The sequence below is a fragment of the Leptinotarsa decemlineata genome, unplaced genomic scaffold (genome assembly GCF_025532065.1).
Source record: "Leptinotarsa decemlineata unplaced genomic scaffold, Ldec_3_MD MMD2_tig00003335_RagTag_RagTag, whole genome shotgun sequence".
Taxonomy (NCBI): Eukaryota; Metazoa; Arthropoda; class Insecta; order Coleoptera; family Chrysomelidae; genus Leptinotarsa; species Leptinotarsa decemlineata.
Window position 1 is genome coordinate 6,418,848 of NW_027412587.1, and position 18,975 is coordinate 6,437,822.

At 33.3% G+C, this 18,975-nt stretch overlaps 1 protein-coding gene across 4 annotated transcripts in view; it reads left to right on the plus strand.

Moving 5' to 3' along the window:
* The window catches only part of LOC111503773 (uncharacterized), a 152,322-nt gene that overhangs the window by 83,328 nt on the left and 50,019 nt on the right, over positions 1-18,975 (plus strand). For all 4 annotated transcript variants that reach the window (XM_074178030.1, XM_074178029.1, XM_074178032.1 and 1 more), the window contains exon 2: positions 12,607-12,792. In XM_074178030.1, coding sequence (XP_074034131.1) covers positions 12,626-12,792 — 167 coding nt within the window. In that variant the 5' untranslated portion in view covers positions 12,607-12,625. The remainder of the gene's footprint in view (positions 1-12,606; positions 12,793-18,975) is intronic.

An 18,975-nucleotide genomic window follows, 5' to 3' on the forward strand; every position in this document is an offset into this window, starting at 1 on the left:
ATTTGTTTCCAAATTTCTATTGGCAAATTTCAAAGTATAATAAATTCTTACCCTTGTGAAAAGAGAAAATAAATAATCCAAAGGAAAATTATCATAAGAGTGAGAAATGTTGTTTTCTCATCGAAGTGAAGATGACACAATCTCATGTTTTTGTGACATTTTTCCGGAGGAACATCACCAACAAACTCTACGAATTTCTTCCACTGCATGCACCTAGAGAATATATAAATATTAAAAACAATAATCTTTAATGTCCCCAAGAAGCATTTAGTGTTTATAGTAAGGATCTTGATCAATTGAAAATGAATATAGGTACTAAATAGACTGAAGCAGAATTTGATGAGAGACAAAAAGAGGTAGTTTAGCAAACGTTTATTTCATTTTGTTTTGAATCGTTTTTCTGAATTTTTTTTATATTATTGGGTTGATTGTTGTAAATCAAAACTTCAGTATAAAATACAGATTTTTTAGTTTTGGGTTGCCTAGTTTGCTAATTATGAAGTGTGTCAATCGAATGAAATTCTAATGTTTTTCGTTATTGATGACAAAATCTATGAAAAGACATATTTGCTATTTATAGTAGATTATCTGGAACATATAAATGGAAAGTAGGCTTCACAAAAGGTTATTTGAATATACATTTGATACTTTGGTTTCGCAAAGATTTCAGTGAAAGTAATTGTTTTCCTACAGATACAAATCAAAACTTGATGTGGTTCAACAATTATTTTACGTTGTGGATTTCCAGTAGAACTGGAGGCATATACTATTCGTGAAGTTCAATTTCATCAAATTAAATTCATAATGAAAAGTCTGCATATTAATGACTCCACTATATATGGTCTATAACAATTTATTTTATGATTTTCGTTATATGTTCATTACTTCAATCTTACATAATAAATAATAGAAAAACATACCTTTTTTCATCAACTGGAAATCGAAAAAAATGAATCCCGACATCACCCTGCAAATTACAGCAACCCACAGCTCGACACTTGTTCATTTTGAAACTAGACACAAATTTTCCACAAATACAAAACCACCCCTTACAACAATTAGCTCTGTAATAATATTCCAAGCCTCAATTTAGCTCGCTTGGTAAACGTCTGAGATTCATTCGGTTGCGCTGTAGTTCGGCCGCGCATAAAATTCGAGATGGGGAATCTTGACCCAAATATGGCGGCGAGTGAACTTACTGGTGTTTACTTCCATACGGTGGTTAAGGTGAATGATTTACAGTTGCGCAGAACAAAGCGGCTTTGTTTTGCGCAACTGTAAATCATTGCATTTCTCTAGCCGATGCCGCGACAGTATTGCTGTGGCCAACAAATGTCAACCTGCTGTCGAACGTCACCCCTGGATTTTTGACAGCTTCTTTGCGAAGTAGTATTTCAGCTCTCTTGAAATCCATCTTCAAACTAAAAATTGTGGTCAGTTTCCTAGTTTTTGACTGTGGTGTGTGCGTCTCGAGCGCTTGCGTTTAGGCGGTTTACCGTTTGCGGCAAAAAACCGTAGTGCGGCCTCGGCCTTAGGGGCCGCTTTCGAAAAGCAGTATGATGAAAACGTCCGGTATTGTGGAAAAACCATTCATGGTTTTTGTATAACGATAAAGCACCTGCTCACTCGTCATTGTTTGCTTGTAATTTTTTGACTAAAAGCAACACCTTAATCCTGTTTCCAAAAATGAAGAGACACATGGAAGGACGGCATTTTGCAACGATCGAGGAGATAGAAACCGAAACGCTGAGAGATCGGACTCACCAAAATTTGCATATCAAAACTTCTTTGTGAATTGGAAGAAGGGATAAGTGTATTATATCTGTGGGGTACTATTTCGAAGGGGCAAAATATAAATTAATGAATAAATGAATATATCTTTGAGAAAACTGAAAATTCACTTTATTTTTTCATCAGTTCAATATATCATATTCTGTCACAATTCTCATTTGATATCTCTAATAACCTATAATGATGTGGGTAAACGTATGATATCCAAACTTTATAGTAGGTAGATGCTTTTCTCATTATCTAAAATGAAAGAAATTTTTGTTTTTGTCAAATACAAAAGTATGTAGTGCAGCTGCTTCAACAGTGCTTTCTTAAGGTGCGGTACAGTCGTTCTTAATGTAACTAACACCATTTTGCGACTGTTGAAAAAATGATGAAAACTTCAAAAACTTCAATTGAAGTTGTATAGCGGTGCATAAAGCTATTTGGAGTTATGAAAGAATATATTATTGAAGTAGGAACAAACAAGTAAGTTCTATTTACTTCTATTGACGAAAATGTATCAAAACTCCAATGTTCAATTGAATTAACAGCGACCAATCGAAGAGTGAGCGATACTGAGTTATCTAGATATTAGACCTGTTCGAAATATATGGATTGCAAGGCAAGGTCTGCAAAGTTATTGGATCTCACGATCTTCTCTGGAAAATAGAGCATTTAATAATGGGGTACTGTAATGAACCATATATTTGAAATATCATTATGAAAATAATTACACCAGAAATATTAGGTGAAGGGAGAGTAAATGTTCCAGTTTCTATAAAAATGTCATAATATGAAGTGAAACTGAGAAGGCCATTGAAAGTCCGCATTGCCAAGCACAAGAAACATACACAGCGAGGAGAAACTAGCAAATCGAGAATAGCTGAATAGCATGTTTGGACTAATCAACATAACACCAAGTGGTCACAAGGTGAGATCAACCACAGGTAGGAACACTGGTTTAGGAAGAAATTCAAAGACGCCACATATATGTTGTCCAACATTGCATTCAGCCAAGCAAGCGTAGAATACGCAACATATGGAAATCCATAATCAAGCGAAAAACGGCCAACTTCCGCCAAACGGTCGGAACTCGAATGACCTATAAATACTTGTATTTGGTTTGGAACCTTTGGTGTAGTAATGAATATTACTGGAGTTGTGTTTTATCCCAAACCAAATCGTTATTTTAACACCTCGACACGTGTTTCGATCACCAAGTGATCCTCTTCAAGAGGGAGAATAAACTAAATACGTTCAATGTTATCATTATTTATACCGTAGATACCTCTTCTAGGTACCTGCGTTTCAATAGTCTTGAATCAATTTCACAATGTTGCCTTACCTGCTGGTCTTGAATTAATTTTTAATATCAAAATGTGTCCTTATGTAATAGTCAGGTAAATCTGATATTTGAAATATTATTACAACAAGCTATTGGTCTATCATCGTTATTCATAATATTATTATGTGTCCTTATTTCTACACTGTCGTAGTCATCTAGATGCCTTTGGAACTTTGGAAAGATTTTCAAGTAACTAGGTATGAAGGTAGTTTTTAAAACAAGTCATACACTATAGAGCCTTTTAGGAAATCCAAAAAACGAAATCGAGAATCCGGAAAAGTCTGGAATTCACGAAATTAAATGTAAGGACTGCGATACAAAATATTATGGACAAACAAAATGATCTATTAAAATAAGGTATAAGGGGCAGTTTGCATACCTAAAATATGAAAGACCAGAAAAATCAGCGGTCGCCCATCATATTTTGCAAAAAAAAACCATTCGATAGATATTATTTTACTAAGATCAGTTAGACAAGTTACCAACAACAGGCATTCATATGCCTACGAGAATGTAGAAATGAGTAAACATAATAATATTATCCATAACGATGGTGGACCAATACCTAATAGTATACTATGTAGCTTGTTGAAATAATATTTGAATTATCAGATTGTCCTGACTATTACATAAGAACACATTGTAAAATTTAAAATTAATTCAAGACTAGTAGATAAGGCAACATTGTGAAATTAATTTAAGACACAGGTACCTAGAAGAGGTACAAGGATGTCATTATATGTATATTTAGTTTTTTCTTCCTCCTGAAGATCACTTGGTGGTCGAAACACATGCCGAGGTGTGGAAATAACGGATTGGTGTTGGGATGAAACTGCAGTAATATTTGACCTATAAATAGTCATCTCTTGGAGGAATAAATCCAGTCATCACCCGAAGGCGATTGTGGATACTAACAATCGAAACGTCGCGTCGTGAAATAACTTAGCTTGAAATTTTTAATTTTTCCCACTGTTCAATTCTCAATGGTTGCTTGTATTTTATTTCGATTTCAATTCAGAGTTTTTGTTTGCTCAATATACGAATAATTGTTATGCTCAGCTATTCATATGATTTTATTGATTTTAAATCATTTTATATCATATTCGACAATGGGAGTCAGAAATAATGAAATTCACCATGAAATATTGTCAACCACCTTCAGGCAACGATGATGTTACATATTTTTTCTTTTATTGGTTTACATTGTGAGATTTGAAAAAAGTTTTTCTCGAAGAAACGATATTTCCGTTATAACTATGCCTTGACCAATATATGTGAAATACGTTTTTGAAAAAATTAAGTGAAAGTAAAGAGAGCCCCTCATAAGTCAATTTCGAAATCGCATGCAAATTGGGACATGATAACTTGAATTTCATATGCGCTAACAATGCAGGACTTTGAAAGGTTCATGAATATGCTAAATTGGAAGGGAGTATGAACGATCTGCACCAAATGATGGACTGTATAATACACCCGATATTTGGAATATTGAATATCTATCAGAGTAATGTTCCATCAGTTGGAATCACTGACATATTTATCAATGATTTTTGGTATGAAATTCTGATACCTTCAAAGCATTGTATCAGTGGAGCTTGTAATGACGAATCGTGTAGTTTTCTAAAACCTTTTTGATTTTTTATAAGCGAAGTTTTACAGTTTTTATTGTCATTATTGGCTTAGAACAGATAGAACGATGACTTTCAGTTCCATATCAAAGACTGAAATCGTAATGTCATTAACATATCATATACCTATAGGCTGGACGTTTCTTATAGAAAAAATGACAATTTAAGCAAATTCATTGAGAACCATAAAGACAAAACTTCAGTGTTGGATAGATCAAGGGTATATAAGTTCTTGCATCATATTGGTCAAACATGAAGAATATCTCCCCAAAGAATGAAATAACATAAAAGAAGTACCTTGAATGCATATTTTGGCAGAAGGGCCTAATTTGAACTACGATTATGACGTATCACATGACTATTTAATGAGTTGGTAATTTTTTACACAATACATAATAAGCGTAGACCACGGGGCTCCGCAGGGAAGTATTTTAGGGACAACGGTATTCTTAATTTACATTAATGATATCAGCAAATGTAATATGAATGTGATTATGAACATTATTTTGCCCTAGTATCGGTTAGTGATCTGTTTAAAAAAAATAAGCTGTTTTTCCGTTAATCAGCTGTCGCTGATTAAAGAGATATATCAGCTGTGATATAGGGATATATCTCTTCATCTATAGATAAAGCTATTCAAAAAATGAATGAAGCATTGATTGAAATTGCTACATATTTGAAAACTAATAAATTGAAGCTAAATGTCAACAAAACGAAGGCTATGATACTTACTACACCGTTTTCACCTAATAGCAAACTGGCTAAATGGTTAGCCAATATTTTGTCTATGTCATATAATACTGACAACGAGTTTTATGTGAAAAATTTTACTTGCTTTAGCAAATTCATTAATGTTTACAAACTTCCTGAAGACTATGTATTAGTGAGCTTTGATTTAGTTTAACTTTTTACAAACTTACCTTTAAATGTAATGAATAATAGCTTACAAAACCACTAGGATGTCATCTCTCAACATTGTATGCATGATTTTCCAAATTTTAAATCTATTTTAGAGTACATTTTTGACTCTAACGTCCTAGTTTAGGATACTTTTTATATACAAATTTTTGAAACCTCAATGGGTTCAACCATTTCCCCCATTTTAGTAAATTTTGTTTTAGACGACCTAATTATGAATGTAAAAGATAGAATCGCTTTTAATATTCCTTTCATTAAACGATACGTGGACGATTCGTTCCTATCTGTTCCTCGTGAGAGAACTGGGGAAACGTTAACAACGTTTAACAGTTTCAACGAGCATTTACAAATCACAGCTGAGGAAGAAGGTAACGACAGTTCACCATTTCTAGATATGCGTGTATGCAGAGATCCAGATAATGTCCTACGAACAAAATGGTATAGGAAACCATGTGCCAGTAACAGGTTACTGAAGTATCATTCTTACCATCCAACGAAGATGAAAATAAACTTAGTCCTAACCATGAAGAACAGGGTGATCAAGTTAATATATCCATTTTTAAAGACGAATGTATTGAAGAATTAATAGGTATTCTTCTTGAAAATTCATATCCTTGCAAACTTTTGAATAAACTACTTTTTAGCTCTCCTTCCATAGTCACGAACACTTTTTCAAACAATTTAAATAATCCCATAAATAATAACAATCAAAATAATAATTAAAATATTTCAAATAGTGGAGAGATACCTCCGAATATACTATCATATTTTTAGTCTTTAACACCTAAACTCCTGAACGTTTTCAAGAGTGAACATATTAAATTTGCCCAATGCATCGTTACCACTACTAATAGTCTTTTTCCAAAAATTGAAACTTCGTTGTAAACTTTAGAAAAGTCAAATGTAGTATATGAAATTCCTTGTCAAACATGTGACAAGACATATATTGGACAAACATCTAGAATTTTCTCTGGACGCTTAAGGTCACATAAACGTGTTGTAACACAAACAAAACACCTGTGCACTTGCAGAGCATGTCATCAGCACTAAACACACAATGATCTACACCGAAGTTAAAGTTTTGTGTACTGAAAGTAACTTACAAAAAAGGTTGTTTAAAGAAATGTTCTTCATCAAAAGGAATACCAATAACATGGACAAAAGGACTGAGCTCAACAACCTCAGCAATATTTATAATTACATCTTAAAATTAGAACTTATTCCTCCAGGTTCCCCAAGGCGCAGTGCTGAGTCTGTCAAAAAACCATTTACTTCATTTGTGAGTGTTTGGCAGCACTGTACCCAGAGTCAGATACTTTTGATTTTGTTTATGTTAGCCATTACGTTGGGGTGCCTTTGGTAATCCTGTTTTGTTGTTTTATTGTCAAATCATCAAACTTTAAATGTCTTTTCATAATGTCAATTATCAAATTTCAAATATTTCCTCTTTCCTCTCTCTTTTCGGTTGCTACCACGCCACCGAGTAAGTGCCAAGCATGGCCGGTGAAATAGTGAAATGTAGTTTTTTGTACTATATATATATATATATTATATATATATATATATATATATATATATATATATATATATATATATATATATACCGGGTGTCCCACATTTTATGTGACAGGCAATATCTGGTTTGTTGAAGGAGATACACAAAAATGTTTCATACAAAAGTTTTAGGAGTTCATGAGGGCTATATTTTGATATAATTTTTAAATATACAGGGTGTTTGGTGTAGGTGCTACAGACCAAAATTCCATTTTTTAAAATAGAACGCCCTGTATATCATTACATCAGATGCTACGTTAAATTCTGATATCATTTCATGTTTGGTTTTTGAAATTCGGTTACGGCGTTGTTGAGTTATTGCACTTTTCCTTAAATATAAAGTTTCAAAAAAACTTATTTACTCGTACACGAATCCAGTCTATATCTTTTATTAAATTGAACTAGACTACTACTGAATACAAACCATTATTCTCACCTCTACGATACGATATCGATATCAGTTGAATATAATATTGAAATTGACTAACTTGAGGGTGAATTGCTTTATATTGCACAATTTCATCAAGTAGCTTATGCTTGTTGATGCCATAGTAACAAATGTTGTTGAATTGTATCTACTTGTCTGTTCGATTCAGTGATTCTTTGCAAAACAGTAACTGTGTTCTTTGTGCGAAAACTCCAGTATGCCTTTCGCGTTTAGTCCAAGTGATTGCATTGATATGTTATTAATTTTTGGGGAATGTCAGAAAAACTGCCGTCAAGCACAACGTCTATACCAAGAACGTTTTCCAGACAGACCCATCCCGTCACGAATGACTTTTTCGAGAGTTTAGAAAAATTGCGAACTGGATCATTTCCTTCTACTATAAAGCATCGTCATCATACGAGATTTGTTAGAACTGAAGATTTAGAGATCAATGTGTTGGCTTATATTATTATTCATCCACATGTTTCTATCCGTACTCTTGCAGAAGAAGTCGGTGTGAGTAAATCTAATGTACAGAGAATTCTGAAAGAAAATAAATACCACCCATTCAAAATTCAGTTGGTACAAGGTTTGAAACCCACGGACTTTGAACGACGACTTGAATTCATTGCTTGTATTCAGGTAATATTATATGAAAGTCCTAACATATTCAGTCAAATTTTGTGGAGCGATGAATCGCGATTCCACAATAATGGAGTTGTGAATCGACATAACAGTCACTATTGGTCTCAAGAAAATCCCCACTGGGTCCGCGAAAGTAATTTTCAAACTACTTGGGGTATTAATGTATGGTGTGGATTGTTCAATGGCCGCATCATAGGACCTTACTTTTTCAATGAAAATCTCAATGGATTGCGATATTTACATTTTCTAGAAAATGATTTGATCTAGTTGATGGAAGATATTCCCATAGCAGAACGACAAGGAATTTGGTGGCAACAAGATGGTGCTCCTCACAATTCACAGGTTGTTACTGAATATCTAGATAGAACGTACCCAAATAGATGGATTGGTAATAAGGGTCCAATTCGGTGGCCGGCTCGTTCCCCAGATTTATCACCGCTTGATTTTTTCCTATGGGGTTATTTAAAAGATATTGTTTTCACTACTCCCCCTTTGAATGTGGATGATCTGAAAATGAAAATTCGACTAGCGTGCAGTGATATTACGCCTGATATTATAAGAGCGACTTGTACGAGAGAAGTGATTCGACGTTTCGAAGCCTGTATAATATCTAATGGGCATCACTTTGAACAATTTTTATGACTTATTTCTAGGTACCTACCATTCTTATGAAATGATTTATCAAGTTATATTATTTACATTGTTATTAATTAAAGATTTGTTTTCGAATACACCTCTTTCAATTTCGTAAATGTTTCATATTCAAAATGATTCCTGACTGAATTCCACAACTCAAAATTGAAACCATTACTTCGAACACCCAAAATTTTGACTAATTTTCATGTGATCTGATGCAGAGAGAATAATTGTATGAGATATTTAAAAAAATAATAGTCGTTCTCAAGACTTTACATTTTAAGCAATAACTCAACAACGCCGTAACCGAATTTCAAAAACCAAACATGAAATGATATCAGAATTTAACGTTCTATTTAAAAAAATGGAATTTTGGTCTGTAGCACCTACACCAAACACCCTGTATATTTAAAAATTATATCAAAATATAGGTCTCATGAACTCCTAAAACTTTTGTATGAAACATTTTTGTGTATCTCCTTCAACAAACCAGATATTGCCTGTCACATAAAATGTGGGACACCCGGTATATATATATATATATATATATATATATATATATATATATATATATATATATATATATATATATATATATATATATATATATTAACTATAAATCGGTTCAATTCGTGAGGTTGCAGTCAATAGCTGGGCTGTTGTTACAAAGAAAACTCTTTGTAATATGTTAAGCTTTCGGTATATTTCACACCTTTGTCAGGACAATAACGTGAGAATAACATATAAAAAGGTTCAAAAACAGATAGAAAAACATTAAATAATGACAGTTGATAAAAATTGTCATGACATTGTCAGCCAAAAATTTGTATCAACTGTCATTATTTAATGTTTTTCTGTTTTTGAACCTTTTTATATTTTATTCTCACGTTATTGTCCTGACGAAGGTGTGAAATATACCGAAAGCTTGATATATAACAAAGTTTTCTTTGTAAGAACAGCCCAGCTATTGACTGCAACCTCACGAATATATATATATATATATATATATATATATATATATATATATATATATATATATATATATATATATATATATATATTATATCCATAGCATATTCATAGCATAATACAATATCCTTAAATGTAGGTATATTCATGAAATATTCCTGGAATATCTATTGCTATGTGGGAGGATGTATCCTATTTGAATAAAATAAAGCATTGAGTGAAATTATTTGTCATTAGGTAGACAGCCGTATAATTCAAATCAATATATTATAAAGAGTATCCATTGAGTAGAATTTGGCATGTATGAACAAGCCTGGGAATGCTATTGTGCAGCGAAACAAATGTTGCGATATTATAACCTATTCAGTGAAAATCTCACAATAAAGTGATACTTGAATATGGAGAGAAACTTATATAAAACAATACTTATTCAGTCTGACTCGGAAAAACAGGATTTCATATAATTCATATGTGTTTGAGAGTAGTTATTTCAGAAGAACGTTCGTATCAAAAATAAACTTTTGTGCATGATAAATACATCTTTGGGAGGGTTTTCTTTCAGAAGTTGATATTTTTTTTTTAATTCTATATTTTTTGTATATTGATGTTGAAGAGAAACGTCAAAAAGTATTTTTCCAATATCTGATCTTTTCTAAAATAATCCTTTATTTTTTTCAATTCCGCTGAAAAGCGGAATTTGTTATTGCATTGAAAATGAACCTTTAAGAGAAATATTGTTAAATTTAACCCAGATGAGAAATTTTCGTGCCAGTACTGATTGTGTGGGATAGTGAATTAATAAAATGGATGTCTCGCACGTCAACCTGCTAATTGGACGAAACTTCTCAAACCACAGATTTTACAACACAATCTCGGTCCTTTGAAGTGCTGCAATTGCACCCTGGCCTTTGATGCATGAGAAAATTCAACTTCCTAGTAAATAACTGGCCATGAGCAACTATGGAAGTTCAGAAGTTGGTCGAATGTGTGACAATGTACCGAATTTAATTTACTTTCATTTCAAGAGTAATAGGAGTTGAATTGGGCAATCTGCTGATGAAATACGTTTAGCTGAATTTTTGCTGGAGCTTTATTCAACCATTAGTGAGAAATCAAAGCAAATTCCGGATGTACTGTTGTTTTTCAATTTGAATTTCTACGAAAGATATGTATTATATTTTCTTTGTAGAAGTTATTGTTTAAACATGTATTACGACAAACTTATTTCCTATTCAGTTTAGTATATGGTCAAGTATGTTTTTCTTTTGCGAATAAGGTACTTCAGGTTTTATATTCCATCCTATTAGAGGCGAGACAATTGAAGCATAATACTCCTCAGCTGCTATTCCTATTGTTAACACAAGGCTCGATATTTATAGATGAACACCAAGCATGAACGCTATGTTCGGTACACAACGAACTGACCAAATCAACCTGTTCCGACTCATTCTATTAATAACAAGGTCCTATATTTTCATCACTATAGAGCTAGCCATTTATATCCTGGTGGAGAAAATTACTCACATCTGGAGTTTTGGATTATATAGATCCCAAATGAGATGGCTTCACAAGCCTGGAATGAATGGGTCAAGAATAATTAATATCTTGGACCACGCGAATTTCGAATGGCGTATGGCTACATACGCCTGAAGTAAACTAGCCTCAAAGGCCTGAAATATTGGACGGCAGAGATCTCAAATAAAATTGCTATCACGCCTAAAGTGAATGGGCCACGATGGCCTATTGGACCATACAGATCTCAAATGAGATGGCTATACAAGCTTGAGCTGATCGGATCTAGAATATCAGACCCTACAGATCCCAAATAGAATGCTCACACAAGCCTAGGGTGAACGGTCTACAAAGGCCTGAAATATCGGACCACATAGATCGCAAATGGCTCCACAAGTCTGAGATGAAGGTTCAGAATATCAGACACCACAGGCCTAGGGTGGATGGATTACAAAATCACAATATTGAACCAGACAGGTTCCGAATTTTATGGCTACATGAGCCTGGGATAAAGGGTCATAAAATATTGGACCACACAGATTCCAAATGAGATGGCTACATAAGCCTGAGTTGAATGGGCCATACAGATTTCAAATCAGATGACTACATAGACCTGGGCCACAAAGACTTGAAATTACATGCGATTACATAATACTAAATAAATGGGTCACAAAAATCCAAAATTTTTGATCACACATATTTCCAAATAAGATAAGTATACAAGCCAGGAGGAAAGGGATACGTGAACCTAAAATATAAGACCACACCGATTCCAAATGATTTGTCTACGTAGGTCTGAAATTAATAGGTCACAAAAACCTCAAATATAGAACCACATTAATGAGATGTCACAAAATCACAGATCACACATACATATCAACATTTCGTGATTCTATCTTGAATGTTTACAGATTTTCATGAAATCATCAATACTTCATTGAGTGTCATCATAGGCAGGTACAAAATTTCGGTAACACTTCTTTTCAGTTCATTTTTAAAAAAGAAATGTATATGTTTCCTGACAATGCCACTGTATATTAGTTTGATGATAATATTATTTATCCTCAATACAAAATGAATTGAAGCATGATGGGTTCCATCAACTTCACCTTATTGTTGGGCTCTGGTTTCAACTGCATACATAATGTTGACTTGAATTTGTGTTTTCTGTCTTCTAGAAATGTTCAATTTTGTTCCAGATTATCATATAGCAGAAAAATGAAAATCAGCATGAGGTGGCCATATTTGAGATGGTTAGCAGTAGTTGTGGTAGTACTTGTATTGCAAGGACACGGCACAATGGCAGCTCCTAACCCCAGCAACGACGATATGATGAGAGAGCTGCTCAAACTAGACCAAATGTATTCTTCGATCGCAAGACCAAGGTAACATTTTTTTCGTCTCCTACCTGAGTTCCTCTTCCAGAAATTACAATAGCTCAATAGTAGTCGAGCCATACTACGAATATAGTATAACTGAAAGCAGATTTCTCATTTTATGTTTATTGCAATCAAAAATGAATATTGAATCATCTAAATAACCTTTTCCACGAAAAGAAAAGGTATGTAATTTAACGTGGCTATAACATCATCAACTTTCATTTTGAGTCTAATTCAACAATGTTCACAAATTGATTACGTGCTTAAAATTACAATCAGAAATGATCATTACCCAGTTCACAATTGATTTGAACTGTGGTGACATTCCATACATTACTAGATTTCTTCATTTATTTCATCATCTTCCATGTATTTTACAAATTTCTTGGGATGGGATTTGCAGTCATTTCTCCATATTGTTTGCAGTCATAGTCCGTGTAACTATATTTTCTTGGATGATTATTGGCAGCGTTTTGTCTTCGTAATGTTTTTCTATTGATGAACCTTTCTTCTTGCTCTCTGTGGTTGTTTTATCCCCTCATTTGTGAATGGTTATAATTTTATTTTTTCTTTGTAGAACTTGATTACTCTTCTGTTGATTTTCATAGCATTTGAAAATATGCGCTTTTATAAAAAAATCATTTTCATCTTTCAATGGCCTCTTAGTTTCTCCGATATAGGATTTTCCGCACTCACAGGATATCGGAAATTCTTGGAATCGTAGTCCGCATTTGGTGGCCTAGTTTTCGTGAGGCTGCTACGGATAGTGTTTCCGGATCTGAAGCAGGTTCTGATGTTATACTTGGACCCAATTCTTCTTATCCTTTTCGACAATCCTCTGATGTAGGGAAGTGCAAGCACTAGTTGTAGCGACTTCTCTTCCTTGCGAGGCTCCTGCTGTTTTTTAGACAAAGTCTGTGCAACCATCGCTTTGGAGTAGCAATTCCGTTGAAGATCTTTTTTGATGTGAGTCCTTCCTTCGTATTACAGAGCCCGAAAGCCCGGTTATTTCATTTGAAGTTTTTTGTATGTTATAATTATCTATATATATATATAGATATATATATATATATATATATATATATATATTATCTATCTATCTATCTATCTATCTATCTATCTATATATATATATATATATATATATATATATATATATATATATATATATATATATATAATCATCTATATATATTATCTTGAGATATTTTCAATTTGTCTTTTCAATAGTTCTTTCAGGGATTTCAAATCATTTTATATACTATCAGGCAATGAAAGTCCGAAATAATGAAATTCATCAGAATACATTCTTTCCGCAAACGACATATAGATCTTATGTCGTTTCTTCTTTTGGAAAATTGAAATTTTCGACAGACTCAAATTTTGTGGGTTTCAAATAGGATGCAGGATAGTTTTGGCTTCTGTTGGGCAAACAAAAGATTTGATGAGTATCAAATAATTTGAATGAAAAATACTATTCTTCTTGGCATCGTTAACATCATCGACTGTGAAAAATCATTTCAGTTTCGAATACTCCAAAAATTAGTCATTTGCTGCGTTTTTTTATGATTTCCACCATGTTTGAAAACGGAATCTATGGGCTATATTTTTCTTGAGATATCATCTTTTGCTTCAACAAATTCATCATTTCTTTAGTATTTTGAACCCAATTTCAATTCTATTTCTCGAACGATTTTATTAAATGAAATTGAAGAAGTTGTTGACGTTATCACAAGATAACCTTAACAATGATTAATATAATGGACTGTTCACAAAATACGATGGATGTTCAAATTTCGTGGGCTATGTATATTGGATAAGCGATTATTTTATTTTTTTTATGTTGGTTATGTTCGGGCTGTTTAGCATGTTCAATTTGTTGGGGAGAGGCATGAAAATTAGAGGTGTTCTGCACGTTGGTCAATTTTCTACTATCGAAAAAATTGATGAATTGGAATTGATGGATAGGATTTAGTGCTCAAAAACACTTGAAATATCCACAGTGGCAAACGTTGATTGAACTCTGAGTCATAAAAATGTCTACAAATTGTACAAGCTTTACACAGAGGGTCGAGCATATGTGAATGATGTCGCCCTGAATGCCCCAGCACATCATCAAACGATGAAAATGTTGAGAAAGTGAAATCACTATTGAAGAAGTTGTTGAGAATGTCGGCATATCGGTTGGCTTATGCCATGCAATTTTTTCGTAAATTTTGGGTATGAAGCGTGTGGCAGTGATGTTCGTTCCAAAATTGCTGAATTCTGACCAAAAAACCGTCGCATGAGCATCGCACAATTGAATTCAAGACCAAAAATGTACAGCAAGTTCGATGAAATGTCAACATTCTGCTCACTGTTTTCTTCGATTACCGTAACGTGTTGCATCTTGGGTTGTTGCCACATGGTCGTACGATCATTCAGGAGTATTATCTTGAAGTTATGCAGTGCTCGTGAAATGCAATACGGAGGAAACGTCCGGTATTGTGGAGAAACAATTCATGGCTTTTGCATCACAATAATGCACCTGCTCACTCGTCATCACATGTTCATAAGTTTTGACCAAAAACATGCATCAGCCTCCGTGTTCACCAGATTTGACATCCTGCGACTTTTTCTTGTTCTAAAGATTGAAGAGTTTCATGAAAAGACGGCGTTTTGCGACGATTGAGGACATAAAAACAGAGAGCTCAAAGACATAACAAAAAGTACATATCAGAACTGTTTCAAGGATTGTAATAAACGCTGGCACAATTGTATTATATCTGAGGGGGCCTACTTTGAGGCGAGCAAATTGAAAATGGATGAATAAATAAATATTTTTTGAGAAAAATGAAAATTCGCCTCATTACCTGAACAACATACATTCATGACAAAAATGAAAAAAAATGTCCACTTTCATCATATCATGATTAATGAAAAATATCGATGTAGCAGCAAAGAAAAGAAAACTTTTACGAGACTCAAAATATTCAATTTATGACCAATTATGAAGTTTTTACAATTTAAATTAACTAAAAGAACAATTTTTTTAGGCCAGTCTCGACCTACCTGTCTACACTGTAGGTTGATAATAACTTTATTCATTCATTTGAAAGGTTTCACACAACATAATAATAATAGTAATAGTTGAATAAGGAAAAATGACGATAAGTGCACTTGCTTCGTATAACAGATAATACAATTTCAAGAATTTATTAAAACACAGATATAATATATAGATATAAAAATAAACCTATAACATTAATGATAGTAAAAAGGATAATTATTTATTTCACCCTAACAGGCCTGATGGCCTTATTACTTATAAGATATAAACATGAATATATAAGAGTTCAAGATATAACTATCGTTAGTGGTAATTTCAGTTACACGTCAAATACGATGTAAATGAAAGTAAAACTTTTAAATAATGGAAAAAATAATACATACCTATATACTATTGAAAAAAAATGGCACAATAATTGGAACACAATAAAATATATAATATAATATAAATATATAATATAATAGTATATAGTTTCCTAATTGAAATGATACTACCTAATCACATAAATTGAATTCAAGTATCGGAAAACAACAAAATCGGAAACTACTATCCTAGGTTGAGAAAAAATGAATAGTCTTGCTTTTTTTTTGAAGTGAATTATTCGGAAATTACGAATCTCCTCAGGAATAGTATTTTACGGTTTCGGAGCCAGGAATAACATGATCATTTTTTTTGCGGTGTTGTACAAGTGAGTCGGTACAGTGAAATTTCTGTTCTTATGGTAATGGCTGATAATATTATAATAAAAGAGCTGGCGAATATCAATAACTTCTGCTCAGTTCTGCTCAGTTGAACAATATTAGAAATGGGCACACTATAATTGAAAATCGATTCCAACTGTAATATCGCCAACAGCATATGCAAGAAATTCTTCTGTGAAGATTTCTGCACTAACACCTGTTGGATATAATTCAACGCCCTTTGTGGTATTAGCCAGGCAAACAGTTGTTTTCTGATAGGTGTCAGTCCATTAACCTACTCTGTAGATAGGTCGAAACTGCCCTAAACAAAATATTCTTTTGGCATATCAGATTTAGAGCCAGTCTTCAAGTATGCCCACTGAATATATGTGAAAATTTTCACAATTTGTTCTGATGAACCATTTTTACTGTAATATTCCTGAAGGAGCATCTCTGGTACCAAATTCGACGTCGTATGCATTTGTTTCACCGCTGAATATAAAAGATGAAAGAAAATCGGAGCTACTTTCAGAACCCTTCAAATGGACGGGATAGATTTTTTTATGTCAAGCCATCGTGATTTAAATAATTCAGAGGCTAAAATGGACCTTAACGGATTTGTATTTAATGTACGCTCGCAAGATAAGGCCAAGTCACATTTTACTTCATCCTCTTATTGTATAAAAAACAAACTTTGGAAACCTGGCAAGGTCAGAATAATGGTTTCATCATGAATTCCTTTTGAAACATTATATTTTTTAGTGGGGAAGAATAATTGTTGAACAAAAAAATTGTTACCTAATATCATTTATGAGAAGAGGTGTCAAGAACGTTGTTATGACATAAGTGAGATACGATATCAGGTTTCAACGGAAAAATATTTTCATTGAATATTCATTTAATTTCACGATTTCATCGACTATAATCTAATACTCGATCCTACATCTTTTATTTTTTGCGATATGAATAACCGATAATAATTTCAAGATTTCTAATGACGTTCTGTATTAATAAATATTTACTTCTTGACTTTGTCATTCATACATAGAAACATTGACAGAATTGTCAATGTTTGTTAACAGGTGGCTTTGCACATTACACTACAAGTGATTCAATAAATGTATGTTTTGAATGTTAGGAATCACAGATTACAAATAGATTATAATTAATGAAAAAAATCCGTTGAACCAGTCGAGAAAGACTGATTCAGAGAGTATATTAATTTGCTAACTAGGTATAACTTCATGAATAGAAATTTCTTCCCGGTTCGTGTCAGGTTATCATAAATAAATCTAAGGATTGTGATAGTATGGATTTGACAAAGTTTGGCAAGAACAAATCTTCCTGAATGAGCCGAAATCAAGTTGCCAGTGAAAAAAGTAAGAAACTACTTTGAAAAAGTCCTACAACCAAATTAAACGAAGTAATTGTTCAATATGTTTCATATGTAGAAATGCATAGGTACATCACGTAAAACAAAAAATAAGCTGGAATTCAAAATATAGTGGACTCTTAGGAATCTACAGATATAATCAATGATCATGAAATACTTGAGACGACTATTAGAAGAGATAAAGAATTACTTCAAGTAGTATAAACTTTTACTAGAAAATAATGAATTATCGAAACACATTGATATACTCTTCGAAGGATTTTTTTTAAGAACAAAACATAAGCACTTCAGGAAAATCTTTAAGACGCTCTCAGAGCGGTGTCTGTGCGAAAGTAGCGATTCACATTGTACTGGAATCGCTGAAGAATAAGTCCATTTGGAATAACGTTCTCAGGAAGTTTATTTCACATAAACGCAGTTCTCCAGATGAAAGGTTTCTTAAACAGTGAAGCTCGAGGTGTACTAAGTAGAACCTCAAAACGATGTGTCCATTTTAACCCCCAACAAACGTATCGAAGCAGAAAGCGGAATTGTGTGACCTGACATAATTATATCCAGTTCGGAAAAATTTATCTTCTTGGAGAAAACCAATGCCTGGGTTTTTGTGGCATTGAATTGAACCTGGTTACTTTCACCTCAATTCAAAATCACTTTTAGATCCTCATTAAGATATGCAACCTCCTGCTGCCAGTGAAGATGTGTCTCCGTAGCCGATGGCCTGGAATCCAAATGGAATGATGAGACAAGTGTGCTGTAGTCAGCAAAGCAATATAGGTATTGGATATTGGGTATATCAACGACTTATTGGATAAGTCGTTGATATACGATAAAAAGAGGGTTGGAGACAACATGGATCCCTGGGGAACATCAGCGTTGATGGTGAAAGTATTCGAGAGATATCTATCAACGGCCACTTGCAGGAAACGTTCTTTCAGAAAGCTGAAGAGCAATTCACAAAAATGGTCCTAGCATCAAAGTTTGGCCAGCAATCCCTCATACCATACACGGTCAAAGACCTTAGAAATATCAAGCGCAACAACTGTTGATTCTCCATGTTTCTAGATTGAG